This window comes from Perognathus longimembris, chromosome 1 (assembly GCF_023159225.1).
Source record: "Perognathus longimembris pacificus isolate PPM17 chromosome 1, ASM2315922v1, whole genome shotgun sequence".
In the NCBI taxonomy this organism is placed as follows: domain Eukaryota; kingdom Metazoa; phylum Chordata; class Mammalia; order Rodentia; family Heteromyidae; genus Perognathus; species Perognathus longimembris.
In genome coordinates this window covers 20,686,861-20,700,730 of record NC_063161.1, presented here as the reverse complement: position 1 = coordinate 20,700,730, position 13,870 = coordinate 20,686,861, and the positions used below count along the sequence as shown (strand labels likewise).

At 43.0% G+C, this 13,870-nt stretch overlaps 2 protein-coding genes across 3 annotated transcripts in view; one reads left to right on the top strand and one right to left on the bottom strand.

Annotated features, from left to right (window-relative positions):
- Positions 1–854, bottom strand: part of LOC125347458 (formin-like protein 5) — a 31,798-nt gene extending 30,944 nt beyond the window's left edge. The window contains exon 1 of the mRNA XM_048340567.1: positions 275–854. Within this exon, the coding sequence (XP_048196524.1) occupies positions 275–854 (580 nt within the window). The remainder of the gene's footprint in view (positions 1–274) is intronic.
- On the top strand, positions 641–12,411 carry Nudt4 (nudix hydrolase 4). 2 transcript variants are annotated; one of them, XM_048358335.1, is made up of 5 exons: positions 641–1,060; positions 9,454–9,564; positions 9,809–9,853; positions 11,301–11,385; positions 11,868–12,411. In XM_048358335.1, the coding sequence occupies exons 1-5, from the start codon at positions 962–964 to the stop codon at positions 12,068–12,070; spliced, it is 543 nt and encodes a 180-aa protein (XP_048214292.1). In that variant the 5' UTR covers positions 641–961; the 3' UTR covers positions 12,071–12,411. The 2 variants fall into 2 exon arrangements, with proteins under 2 accessions (XP_048214292.1, XP_048214287.1); XM_048358330.1 differs by having other exon boundaries at positions 11,298–11,385.
- Positions 12,412–13,870: the final 1,459 nt, after the last annotated feature.

The window sequence follows — 13,870 nt, the reverse complement described above, 5'->3', positions numbered from 1 at the left end:
AAGAGAAGGAGGGAGAGAATTCTTTCAAGTCTCCTTCCAGGGAAACAAAGAAAAAACAAAACAAAGCCCGTCAGTAAGCTTAACTTCCCAGGCCTTCACTCCCGGGTGTCCTCGAGCTGGGGGTGGGGGGAAGGGAGGGCCCCGGGGCGTCTGCACCACCTCCGGCACTTTTTGACCAGGGTGCAACTTTGTAGGGTCTGGGTGTAGAGAGACACCCCCCACCCCGGCCGCGGGAGGATATTGAGGTGCACTTGGGAAAGGTCGCGGGACTTACACGGAGGGAGGAGACGCGGCCTCCCCTCAGGAATCGACATTTTTACCCAGGGCCGGTCACTCCACGCTCGCTCGAGCACCAGCCTCGAGGCCCAGCCGAACCCGCGCCGAGGGCGCGGGGCTCCGCCCCCTGGGCGGCCGGAGCCCCGCCCCCTCCTCCCCGCCTCGTCGCAACGGTCCGGGCACGCAGGCGCGGTGGCGCGCGCCGGGGCCCGACTTAAGCCAGCGGCGGTGGAGGGGGCGGCGCACATCCGCCGCGGCTCGGCTGCTCGGCCTGCGCGGTCTCCACAACTGCCTTGGCGTGGCGCGAGCGTCGGTCCCGGCTCTTCCCGCGGCGGCGGCGGCGGCGGCGGCGGCGGCGGCGGCGGCAGTGGTAGTAGGGAGCGGCGGCCAGTGGCGGCGGGCTCCATGGAGAGCGGCGGGCGCCCGGGTAGAGGCGGCGCTTCCATCTCGGCCCTCGGGCTCTGGTGACCCGCCCTCGAGTCCTGCACCGCATCGGAGCGGCCATCGACCCCGAGACTGACCCGGCTTCGCTGCCTCTTCCCGCGCCGCCGCCTCGCCCACCCCCCCGCCTCCCGCATCCCTCCGGAGCCCCGATTCGCTTTCGCCCCGACTCCTCGGCGGGGTGGCGGCGGCCGGGCCCCCACGGCGTCGGTCGGAGCTGTCGCGGCCCCCGGAACACGCCTCTATGATGAAGTTCAAGCCCAACCAGACGCGGACTTACGACCGCGAGGGCTTCAAGAAGCGGGCGGCGTGCCTGTGCTTCCGGAGCGAGCAGGAGGACGAGGTGAGACGGCGGGCGCGCACGCCGGCTCCACGGGGCTCGAGGCCGCGGGATGCCGGGGCCCTTCACCCCGACCCGGGGGCCCGCAGCTGGGCGGGGAGTCGCCCCGTCCCTGATCCCCCCCCCCCTTTTTTTAATCTCACTCTCCGCCCTCATTCCTTCCTTCCTTTGCCTGGATTGATAAAGGAGACAAAGGAGCTCGCCCGGTGGAGCGAGATGTCCGTGGGGTCCCGGCGGAGGACGGCGCCCGAGACGCCTCGTGGTCCCCGGGAAGGTCCCGGGGCGTTTAGGGTTGGCCTAGCGGGAGTCGTCCCCATCTTGACTCACGAGGGGAAGTCTGAAGCCCGGTAGAGCTGGGTTGCTAACCGAGGGCAGAAATGGCGAGAGCCGCGGTCGAGCCCCTGCTGCCTCGTTTGCCTTTTCCTGCCATATTGGAGCACTTTGCGGTTTGGGATGATTAAACGCAAAATGGGGGGGAAAAATAAAGACCCTCTTCCATCTAGTTTGGGTAGTTTGCCTTGTAAGTGGCTCCATTAACACACAAGCCGTTGGTGCAATAATTTGATTCGTTAGAAGAAAAAAAAGGCCTACCTCTTGGAAAGTTTTCTGACCACCAAAAGATGCGGGGTGACAGCCTAGGGACCAGATGGGCTAGCCTTGGACATTGCCGTCAGTCATCTCTGGTTCTCAGCGTATTTATGGAGGCTTCTGGGCTGCTTGGCTTGGCATCTGGAAAGCCAACAGCCTTTGTTCGAAGAGGAAGCAGTCAGCCCTCTATAATATTGGGTCGATAAGCCGTAGAGGTTTTTCTCTGGACAATGATTTTTTTTCCTTGTTTCGGTACGGTTTATTCAACTTTTTTTAAAATTTGCTGAGGGCAGAAGTACGTCATTCGGTCGCTGATGAAAAGTCTTTTTATCAATTGCTACTGCTAAAATAGGCGGGGGGGGGGGGGAGTTAACATTCAGAGTTCTTCTGTAACCAATAATGTCCAATAAAATACCAGGCCGGAGCTGGAGAATGGGAGTTTAATGGCTTCCTCATAGCTGATCCCCCCTCTAGTTTTGATAAGCATGACATAGGTTATCTTTGAGATGGATCTATTTATGAGCTAACAAAGGGGAAATTTTCGTTTTGTTGAACATTTGTAGAGTGAAATAGACATTAAATGCATTCAGCTAAAGGGTGGGACCTTTGGAGGAACAGCAGTGTTCTTGCAACGCGAACGTGGAGTGTAGAAGCATAGCCCCCAGTGATCTAGATAGATCCGGATCTTGTCAGACTAGCTCACCGTTGTATAATGCAATCAGGAATTCCCAGTGTGTCTAGGCTCAGCTAGAGGAAAGTTTGATTCATTTGATCCTTTCAAGCACTTAAGAGGTAGTGCTGGTTTTTCCTGTTTTATAAGTGAGGAGACCTTGCAAAGCACTTTGACCAAATGACACAGGAAAGTGGTGGAATCGGGATTTCAGGGTCTGGTCCCCACACCATGTGCTGGGCTCTTAGCAGAGAGCCTGGCCCAGAGCACATAGCAAGTGGAGAATGTGCTGTGGTGAGTGAGTGAATTGGGGAAACGAGACCTCAAAAGCCTTTCTGGAAGTTTTATATTCAAAGTCTTGTCATATTGTGAACTTGGAAGTTTGGGCTATGTGAAAAATGTTAGTCCCTAGGGAAAAAGGGGCTTGGTAGCTGGAATGATCCCTATTGTGGGTGTGGCAAAAGTCTGACAAGAGTTTCAGAAGTAGTTAGCAGGTAGCATTTGTGCTTGGAAATGGTTTCTACTGGGGGGGGGGGCGCAGTACTTAGTATATCTGAGTTAGAAGGTGGGCACCAAGAAATTGGAGGTTTTGAGTTGGGGAGAGACCAGGAAATTGGGCCTGCTATAAAATAATTATTAAATTCATAGCCCCTGGTTGAGTCTGAAAACTAGTGTCCTTACATAAAGTGAAGAAAGAAGTAAGGTTTGGGGGGGAGGGGTCAGAGAAATCCATTATGTAAAACTATAAATCTCATAACCCTCTAGGTTGAGGAGCCAAGTAAATCCGCTTGTTAGAGGATGTGCTCAGAGGGAAGGTTCTGGAATTCTAAGTGAAATGTGCAGCCAGCTTTTCGAAAAACATCTGGTTTAGCTCTTCAGAATCTTCTTTCTGTGGGTGTGTAGAGTTGAGCCTCTTTTTATTACATGATAATTACAGAATAAACTTAGCAAAGCAGTAAGATGTCCAGGAAGGCATGAATTTGCTTTCCATGCTGAAAGTTCTGTTGCTAGCTTTACATATAGGATAAAAATGTTTCTACTGGATTAAGAGCACCTAGGCCCTGGCTAGGACATAAAATATGTTTTGATGTTACCACTTTTTGCCTAGTGAGGTATTTATTTTGTTTTTTATATTTGTAGAATAAGATATTAGGGAGCCTGGCATGGTACCTGTGCACACCCTGTATTCCAGCATTTGAGGTTGAGGCTATCCTAGGCTACCATAGTGAGACTGGCAAAAATTAAAATAACAAATTAGTTAACAAGAGTAACTTGTTTCACTAGGCAAACTGTAACCCTGTAATCTAGCTATTTAAGAGGCTGAGATCTTGGATCATAATTGGAAATAGCCTGGGCAGGAAGGTCCATGAGATTCTTTTATCTCCAGTCAAACACCAAAAAGCTGTAAGTGGATCTGTGGCTCAAGTGATAGAGTACTAGCTTTGAGGACAAAAGCTCAGGAACAGGATCAAGTCCCTGAGTTCAAGCCCCAGGACTGGTACCAAAAAAAAAAAAAAAAAAACAATAACTTGTCCCCAGGTGACAGGCAGGCAGATCTTTTTTTGTTATTGTTTCTAAGCTTAATGTATGTTTGACCAGCCTTTCTTTCAAGATAGTTATTTCTATGGAGCCCAAGGAATTTCCAGACAAGCCCACAAACAATTGTCCTATAGAATAGCTGAACCCCGGCCGGGGTTCTTTTATAAATAGGTAACCAAAAGTGAGTTCCATTGAACACATTTGCATAAATATTTGAGCAGTGGTGGAGGCAAAGATGAAGCTTTTTAGCTAAGTAATACATTCTGTAGTGGGAGGTTTGACAAATGATTAATTTAAAAAGGACATGCAGTGAGCTAGAAGTATATCTCAAGTGGAAGGCAAGAAAAGGGACTCTGGTTCAAGCATTTCCATTTTAGAGGCCTTCAATCATAGCAGTGATCTGACAGCAAAGTAGGGGGTCAAATGCTAGGGAAGATATAGTAAATGACTAGATCTTACAAGTAGAATGTAGGTGCAGTTACATGTCTGTGTCATAGGTGTGTTGCACTAATTAGCTTTCAACCTTTTGGAGCCCAGGGCTGCATCTTCTCCCCATAGTCTGCTTTAGGGGGTGGATTTATTGGGAAAGTCCAAGCTGTACAGAATCTTACATTAAAACAAGACTTGGTGGGAAAGTGTCTCAAAACATAACTAGAGCTGCCCAATATAGTAACCACCCCAGTCAGAAATATTAGTAGTACAAACTCCATGTAGTGTATTTATACTTAAAATTATGTGTATTTGTACTTCCCTGATATTTAAGTGTTGAGGATATTTGCTTCAAATGGAGACCATTTTGTCAAAAGTACTAGCCTTTTTTAGTTTGTGCCTTTTTAAAGAGTTTTCCCCCTCCTTGGGCTGGAACTCAAACCCTGGACTTTGTAAATGCTAGCAAGTGTCTGCCACTGAGATACCCAGCTCAAAGCAGACAGTGTTCTCACTGTGTTATCCCCACTGGCCTCAAATGTGAAATTCTCCTGCCTCAAGCCTGAGTGCTGGGGTTTGAAACATAGGGAAAGGCCACTAATCTGGGGCACAGCTCTTCTAGAACTCAGGAAGGACTTTTTTAGGCCACTAAACAAGCCACTTGAAGGGAAACCACTTCTATAGGATTGGCATCTTGCCCCCCCCCCCCCTTTTGGGGTTTTAGTATATCATTGAGGCTTTCCCTAATTGTAAAAAGGCTTACCCCATCATTTCAGAACATGAGTGTGCTAGGAGAAACTTCAACCAATGCATCAATCACATCCTGCTTTGACTTAAGCAAATCTTGGTAGTAGGAACATTTTTTTTTATCTTCAGTGTCTCTATAGTCTAAAAAGATAATGCTAATTTGCCTACTGATAGCTATTTATATGTATGTGTTACAATATGTGTGTATTACATATTCGTGTGTGTGTACTGATAAAACCATTGTATAACCTGTAGTCTTTTTCCCCCCTCTTTGGCAGTGCTGGATTTGAACTCAGGGTTTCAAGTTCAAGTAAGGTCCAGCTTGTTAAGATGGGAGTACCACTTACCTTTCCCATGCTGGCCTCAAGCTGAGGTCTGCTCCCTCTGCCCTGTAGCTGGAGTTTCAGGTGTGAGCCATCCACTCGCTCCGAACCTGCATGCAGTCTTTTCAAATGGCAGTTTGCAGATGTTCCTGGTTTGCTGCTGGCCTACTTTTGAGTAAATTCTTCTGAAATAGCCATAGGGACAAGTAAGTTAACTCATAGTTTTAACCGTTCATGATATCCTGATTCACTATAATGTGGGAAGAAGGAACAGTAACCCCAGGTTGTTTTCTCTGAGTAGTTTCAATTCATAAAATAATCTCTTGGATTACCTGGACTCCTCCTTACCCTTGAACAGAAATGTCCATATGTAGTGGCTGTTTCTAGAGGCTGACAATGACCATTAGTGTTTTTATTTTATTTTTTTATTTTTTGGCCAGTCCTGGGGCTTGGACTCAGGGCCTGAGCACTGTCCCTGGCTTTTTGCTGCCACAGCGCCACTTCTGGCTGTTCTCTGTATATGTGGTGCTGGGGAATTGAACCCAGGGCCTCATGTATACAAGGCAAGCACTCTTGCCACTAGGCCATATCCCTAGCCCCCATTAGTGTTTTTAGAGGTGAAAGTTGAAGCAAAAGTGGAGAGTATAACTACAAACCTGGATCCTGAGCAGCATTTTTTTAAACTCTGGCCAGGGTGCTGTCCCTGAGCTTATTGATGCTCAGGGCTAACACTCTACCACTTGAGCCATAGCACCACTTCCAGCTTTTTCTGGGTAGTTTATTGGAGATAAGAGTTTCACAGACTTTCCTCACTGGGCGTCTTTGAACCATGATTCTCATATCTTGGTCTAACATGGCTAGTAAACATTTATGCTAACTGATCTTCATTTTGGAAAGATAGGTTTGAAGCCACTGATTTGGACAACGTTTTGGAATGTCAGAAGACTCTTGAACAAACACTAAGTTATTGGCTTAGGCTACATCACATATCCAAGCTATGTATAGGTTTCTTGTCAGTATAGATTTACAGAGGTCTATATTTTCTTACCAGTTTCAGCCAAAAAAAATACTAGTCTTCTATATCACTTTCTCCCTCTACCCCATCTCCAAGGGTGTGAGTGCTTTGAGGAAAAATGTCTGTGTTCATAACCTATAACCATAACCTTGTTCAGAATCATAATTTGAACAGGAAGCAAAATCAGTGCTAAAGCTGAATTACTATCTGTTAGACAGAAGGTAGACTATACTCTATCTAAAGATTGTAAAGAAGTTTTATTTGGGATGTCTTGTGAGCCCGTTTTCATTATTCTTTGTTTCTAATGGGAAGAATCAAATTGTTTGAAGATTATAAGTGGATAACAGTCATGTTTGCCTCATCTGAGAAGGAAGTGCCTTTAAGATGCTGTTGATGTATGTAGTACTTGAAATATAACTAGATGAAACTGAACTTTATTTTTTCTTAATTTAAGTGCCCACATGATGCTGATGGCATGGTAAACATTCAGCTCTAGAGCTTCAAAAAGCCTGAGAAAGCTGCAGAGCTCAGGACACACTGGATTTAGTGGTAAAGAGAATGTAGGGATTCCATTTGCAGGTTTGCTTAATCAGATTTCAAATCTGTCACCACCAAATGATAAATACTAACAAATCTTCTTAGGCTAGTTTAGATGTTAATCTTGGTCTGTAACAAATAGTAATTATTAAAATTAATCAAGGGTTTTAAAGATAGCTTTGAGCTTCATTTGATCATATTTATTTTTGTTGTTAGTTTGGGGGCTTGAACTCAGGGCCTGGGTGTTAGCCCTAAGCTTTTTTGGCCACAGTTAGTGCTGTGCACTTGAACAACAGCTCTGCCTCTGACTTTTTGTTAGTAAATTCAAGCTAAGAGTCTCAGGGGCTTTCCCAGGCTGGTTTCTAAATCATGATTCTCAGATCTCAGCCTCCTAAGTAGCTAGGATTGTAGATAAGAGTTACTAGTGGCCCACCAAATTTATTTTAATGATAAATTCTTGAAATAGTGTAAGTTACCACCTAAAACCTATATAGAGCTGTCATATGGGGCTTTCTGTAATTTATGAAAGGAAGATGATGAACCATAAAGAGGTTCTCTGACTGACTTCTGGAAGAAAACTAATCATTTGTTGACGTCCTATGCAGATTTGGTTTTAAATCTGAGGCTTAAATGTTACTTCAGAAAAGCTGACACAGACTACAGTAATAGACTTTCCAGCATCATTAACCTTAATGTAATTTGGCTCTTAAAGCCTGTCTTGAGGAATTGAGATGTAATCATTGACCTCAGTCGAGTAACACTTAGAATTTCATATTTCAGAACTCATACTTTGAGTATGGATGATTTTGAAACTCCTTTACTAATAATAAATAAGGTTGTTCTTGTAGGTGGCTAGCCACCTGCACTATTCTGTTCTATTAAGGAAGATTCTTAAAGGGCACAGAATTATAAAGAATTTGATCCAGCCATATAACAAAGTCATCCCTAGCCCACACTGAAGTGACCAGAATAAATGGCTACTAGTGGTTAACATTAGAACTTCACTCCTCCCACCCCAATCTTTCACAGTGGTCTCACCCATACTGTTTTGAGTAGCCCACCTTTAGTGAATCTCTGTAGTCTATCAGTACTGGGGCTTGAACTCAGGGTCTCATGCTCTCACTTTGGCTTTTCACTCAAAGTTGGTACTCTACCACTTGAGCCACAGCTCTACTTTCAGCTTTTTAGTGGTTAATTATAGTTAAGTCTCATGGACTTTCTCCTGCCTTGGGCCAACTTTGAACCTCGATGCTCAGATTTGAGCCTCCTGAGTAGTGCCTTACAGTATGAGCCACCAATACCTGACTTCTGCAGTCTTTGTAATCTCTGTACTCGTGCTATCCCTTCTCATTGGTTATGAAACAAGTACAACTGGCACCATTTGGAACAACTCTTAATTCTTGGTAAGCTGATTGAACTCAATAGCTGGGAGAACAGAGCTGTTAATGGCCAGTAGTGACTGACTGTCTAAGCCAGGATCTAAGGTACTTAATCTTGTAAGGACAGTTATTTCTCTTTATAGACAAGGAAGCTGATACACTGAAAGGTCGCTTATAGCCCATCATTGTGGGTCATGTGCAAACTTTGTCCTCTGGTACTACTGAATTTGTTTAACTCTCACTCTAGTTTCTGGTTTTGATACTGATGTCCTATAACTGATGGAGTTGTGTGCCTCAATAGGTGTTCTTGGCTTCTAACGGCCTATTGAGGGTTTAGGAGGAAAGGTAGGAATTGTGGGACTACAGTCGGCCTGAAACTCTATGGTTGAGGAAAGTTGGGTTCCACTTAGGCAAGAGGAGAGACCTTTGCTGCCTATGAATTGTGGAGGTGTGGCAGCAACTCTGGTGGAAGGGAGCTGGGGAGATAGAACAGCTGGCATGCTTGTCAAGAATCACTGCCCACGCCGGGGATTATTAAACTGTGGGTATGTAGCTAGCTCAGTGGTAGTGCTCTACCACTTGAGCCACAGTGCCACTTCTGGACTTTCCTGCCCAAGCTGGTTTTGAACCAATATCCTCAGATCTCACTCAGTCTCTTGCGTAGCTAGGATTATAGGTATGAGCCACCAGCTACCCAGCTAGCTTTTTTATTTTCAACTTATGGTTCAACCTAACCTAGCCCATTTGCTATCTTCCACATATTCAACATTTATCAGTGACCTGCCTATAGCATCCATATGTCCTTATTTGGAAGAATAACTAGAGTCCCTGGCTAAAGAATTAACTGGTGTGACCAACTGTGTATTTAACTCTGCCTAATAAACCAAGCATCTGCTTTTATTGGAAAGTGTTATGACTTGACTCCAGTTGTTTAAACGATTTCATTAGGAACAGAATGAGTACTAATGTGAACCTGTCAGTGCTGAATTTTGACTTCAGCCTACACCATGCTTTCAGCCAGCTGCTTTTTTTTACACTTACTAATTTCAATATTTAACTATAGATTAATCTAGAATCGAGTTACTAACCTCACAAAGGTTTGGGAATTCTACTTGTACTCAGTGTTTCTCAAACCAGAAAGAAGACATGGTTAGTTACTATGGGTTTTGCAGGTGCTGCTGGTGAGTAGCAGTCGTTACCCAGACCAATGGATTGTCCCAGGAGGAGGGATGGAGCCAGAGGAGGAGCCCGGCGGTGCTGCTGTGAGGGAAGTTTATGAGGAGGTAAGATGCCTTTCACACACAGTTTTGGGGGGTTACCAGGCAGGTTTTCTGTTGCACAGAAAAGGTACTTACTAGGCAACCCTGAAAAAAAGATACAAAGACCAATCACAAGAATGTTCTCTCTACCTCAAAAAATAGACTAAAAATCAATGTAGGAGTTCCTAGAATTGTATTAACATGCAAGTTGTCACTGTTTACTATTATGAGAAGATAAGTATTTTATATCTCAATTTTTTTTTAATAGGCTGGAGTCAAAGGAAAATTAGGCAGACTCCTGGGCATATTTGAGGTGAGTTACAAAAGTAGTCTTCATTTTGCTACTAATAGAATTCATGATATCTTCCTAAGTAGTTAGTCTGTGGCAGCTTCCTAAAATGAACCATACATTTCTGTAAAACTATCAGTAGCAAGTTAGCATAAGGGTTAGAAAGGAGGACAATAAATACAGCATTTACATGGCTTGATAGTGCATGTACAATACTATCCCTAAAGGGCCTATGAAGCCACAAATGCAGTTTCATAGACTAGATGCTAAAATGATGGAATTCACTTCTGTATGATCTCATACTGACTAAGGCCAGATGGAATTTCTTGGGAGAGAATTTGAAAGTCCTGATACAACATGGAAAATGGGTAAGAGCAGGGCAGTCAGGTCTAGACCCAAGCTGTACTAGATGAACCGTTTGCGTTTTATTTTTAAGCCTTTAGGATATAAATCCTGTTTGTGCAGTACTTGTAGAATTGATGATGTTCATCAGAGAGTACAATAATTATCAAAGTATTTAAGGTGTCATTCAGAAATCTAGAATGCACTATTTGTTTTAAACAGCTCCACAGCACCATCTCCTGGTAAAACTGAAAAGCAGGGTTTGTTTTTTTCCTGTAATTTTAATGCCATGGTACAAGTATTTGTCAATATCCAGACAGGTCTTTGAAGAACATTTACATTATTTTATTGGAGGAAATTTTAATTGCCTTAAAAGTACCTTTCTATATGTGTATGCTTATTTCCATATACTGAAATTGTAACCAAATTAATAGTTCTCTTAACTTTTGTGTGTCGGTGTCGTGCCAGTACTGGGGCTTCTTGTTTTTCACTCAAGGCTCTCTATACTACCTGAGCCACACATTCACTCCCAAGTTTTTGGTAGTTAATTGGGTGAGAGTCTAACTTTACTGTCTGGACTGGCTTTGAACTTTGGTCCTCAGATTTCAGCCAACTGAGTGGCAAAGATTATAGGTGTATGCCACTGGCACCTGGCCTATTTTTTGTTTTGGAGGCAATCACTACCCTACGGCTTGTTTTGATGCAGATCCTGGAGGTTGAATTCAGGGCTATGAAGGGCATTGGGAGCTTTCCCTGAGGTTAGCACTGTCATTTGAGCCACAAGTCCACTTCTTGCTTTTTTTTTTTTTTTTTTGGTAGTTAAATCAGAGATAAAAGTCATAGACTTTGTTGTCCCGGCTGGCTTCAAACAACAATCCTCAGATCTCAGCTTCTTGAGTAGCTAGGATTGCATATTTGATCCACTGGCACCTGGCCCAGATTCTTTTTTGTCCTGGTCCTTTAAATGTTTTTTATAAATTCATTTTGCTAGATTCTGACTTAGTAGCCTGCACTGGGACATAGGCTTTGCTAGTCAACAGTATACTAATCAACACTGATTTCTCCTCTGAAAAGACACTTAATTCCTAACTGCTGTAATTAAAATGCTTTCCTTTTTCTATTCAAGCAGAACCAAGACCGAAAGCACAGAACGTATGTTTATGTTCTTACAGTAACTGAGATATTAGAAGATTGGGAAGACTCTGTTAATATAGGTGAGTTCCTGATCCTTTGGCTATTTCAATTCTCTTCATTCACTATGTACTTATATCCAGTTTCCATCTTGTTACTTTTGGGTTTTTTTGTTTTGTTTTTAGAGAAGGGACAATAACTATTTGCATATTAGTTATTGCTTTGAAATTCTTCCCTTATTTGCTTCTTAAAACATTACTTTGGGGGCTGTGGATATGGCCTAGTGGCAAGAGTGCTTGCCTTGTATACATGAGGCCCTGGGTTCGATTCCCCAGCACCACATATACAGAGAACAGCCAGAAGTGGCGCTGTGGCTCAAGTGGCAGAGTGCTAGCCTTGAGCAAAAAGAAGCCAGGGACAGTGCTCAGGCCCTGAGTTCAAGGCCCAGGACTGGCCAAAAAAAAACATTACTTTGGGGGTAAGGGTTAGTGAAGGGGACAATGTTGATTGGATGTAGCTTCTTAAAATTGGCTTTAATAGTAACCAATGTCATACTGTTCTCTAGGAAGGAAGAGAGAGTGGTTCAAAATAGAAGATGCAATCAAAGTTCTCCAGTGTCATAAACCTGTACATGCAGAGTACCTGGAAAAACTAAAGCTTGGCTGTTCCCCAACCAATGGAAACTCCGCAGTCCCTTCCCTTCCAGATAATAATGCCTTGCTTGTGACTGCTACACAGACCTCTGGGGTGCCACCTGGCATAAGATAGAGAGAATTTGGAGGCCCTCTCCACCACGTATAATCTCTTGGGGAGAGGCTTTTTCACTTTCTTTGGGAGACATCTGAATGACGCAAACTGTCTGAATTTGCCATGCAGGGATTTCAAACAAATTTGCATGTGTTTCAGATGCTTTCAAGTCTTTCAAAACAAAATAGTGTAAAAATATTTTAAGAAGCCAAAGCCATGTGGGACTTTTTTTTTTTAAGATGCCTTAACTGTGCCCCACCTGTTATTTTAGTTGCTGTTTTTCACATAAGTTTTTGTTTTGGTCATTGACATCAGTCTGGTTTATTAGTCAGATCAAATTGCTTATAGGTATATTTTCCCCCAAATTGGTGTCTTACTCATACACACCCAGTCTTGGTATTAAAGAAACATCCCTCCCCAAACTTCAGAAGATTTCAGGCATGAGCTATTTCTGTATGGTCCAATAAAAAGGATTTGATTCGCTATTTTCAGGAATTCACCACCTCCTGGGGCTGGATGCTCACAGCTAGTATTATTACATCACTACCAACCTAATAGTATAGCTATTTGCCCCGAAATACCATAGTAGTTTAACATGAAATGTAACTATGGAGTTATGTTTTAGGGAAATTATATATAAATATTTTTTGGCAAAATGCATGTAGAAAGTATGCCCTATCTTGAAAACTTATTCATGGAATCCATTTAGCATGCTCAGTTAATTGCCAGTTCTTTATAATTCCTCATTTATGCAGTACGTTTCCCTCAATTTAATTCTTAAAATGAATTTTCGGTCTTCTAATTTAGTGACACCTTCACACAATTCACATAATTGGGAATCTAATATTCAGTGCTAGTCAGTGATGACTGCATCAGTGAGTAAAATGGCTTTCCAGACTTTCAGCTGTTTCAGGCTGAAGATTTAAGAGTCTTCTTTTCTGGGTTGTCACTAAGTACTGTTTGTCACAGAACTTTTGGGGTAGTGGAACATACCCAAATTAAGAATTACTTCATCTTATACTTGTCTTATTCTCCCTCAAATCAGGCATCCCATAAAATACCTACGTCCCTGATCTGAATCTCATGTTCTTCCCCAATGGGATCAAAAACAAGGAGGAAGGAAAAGGACTTTGACTAAGATATAGATGAGGGAGAGTGAAAGGTCATTTTTATGTAGGCATTGTTAGCCATTTGTAAATATTGTAACTGGCAAGTATAAAATAGAAAAAGTATAGCTATTTGCTCTGTAAGTTGTTAACCTTTTAAATACATAATTGCTGCTAAAAATAGTCCTTACACTTAAGGAAAATTGGTGCCATTTTGAAAATGAGATCTTGTGCCATAAATGCAGCTGAACTAAATAAATATAAACATTAGTTCACAAACTAGTGCTGTCAATGAAATGAATAAAGTAGAAAACCCTAACCAATAATGTTCCATTCTGAACTATGTAGTGTAATAAACTTGGATCATCCAAGATTTTTGTATTTTTCTTTGTACAGACCTTACATATTCTGGTTGTTCTTTTTTTTTTTTTTAAATGAGACCTTTTAAATCTGACAAATTGATACTTTCTATCAATTACCAATGGACTAAGATTTTTTCTCTAATCTCTAACTTCTTTAAATTACATACCTAACACAACAGGAACTGGATTGTTTTTGTAAATAAGATTGCTTCCACCTGAAATGCTATCACATCTTAAGGAGGGATCCATCTTGTACATGATATTCTTAGAGGTAATAATGCATGAACTTATTTTATAAACCCTCGGGTTGTGTATTGTCATGTAAAATATGTACAGTATTAGTGTCAATCATC

What these genes read in the sequence shown, in the direction of transcription:
- Nudt4 (XM_048358330.1), top strand. Translation starts at nt 962, where the DNA reads ATGATGAAGTTCAAGCCCAACCAGACGCGGACTTACGACCGCGAGGGC. An exon ending in GGAGCGAGCAGGAGGACGAG is followed by an intron (nt 1,061 to 9,453) that starts GTGAGACGGCGG and finishes TGGGTTTTGCAG; the next exon opens with GTGCTGCTGGTGAGTAGCAG. An exon ending in GACTCCTGGGCATATTTGAG is followed by an intron (nt 9,854 to 11,297) that starts GTGAGTTACAAA and finishes TTTCTATTCAAG; the next exon opens with CAGAACCAAGACCGAAAGCA.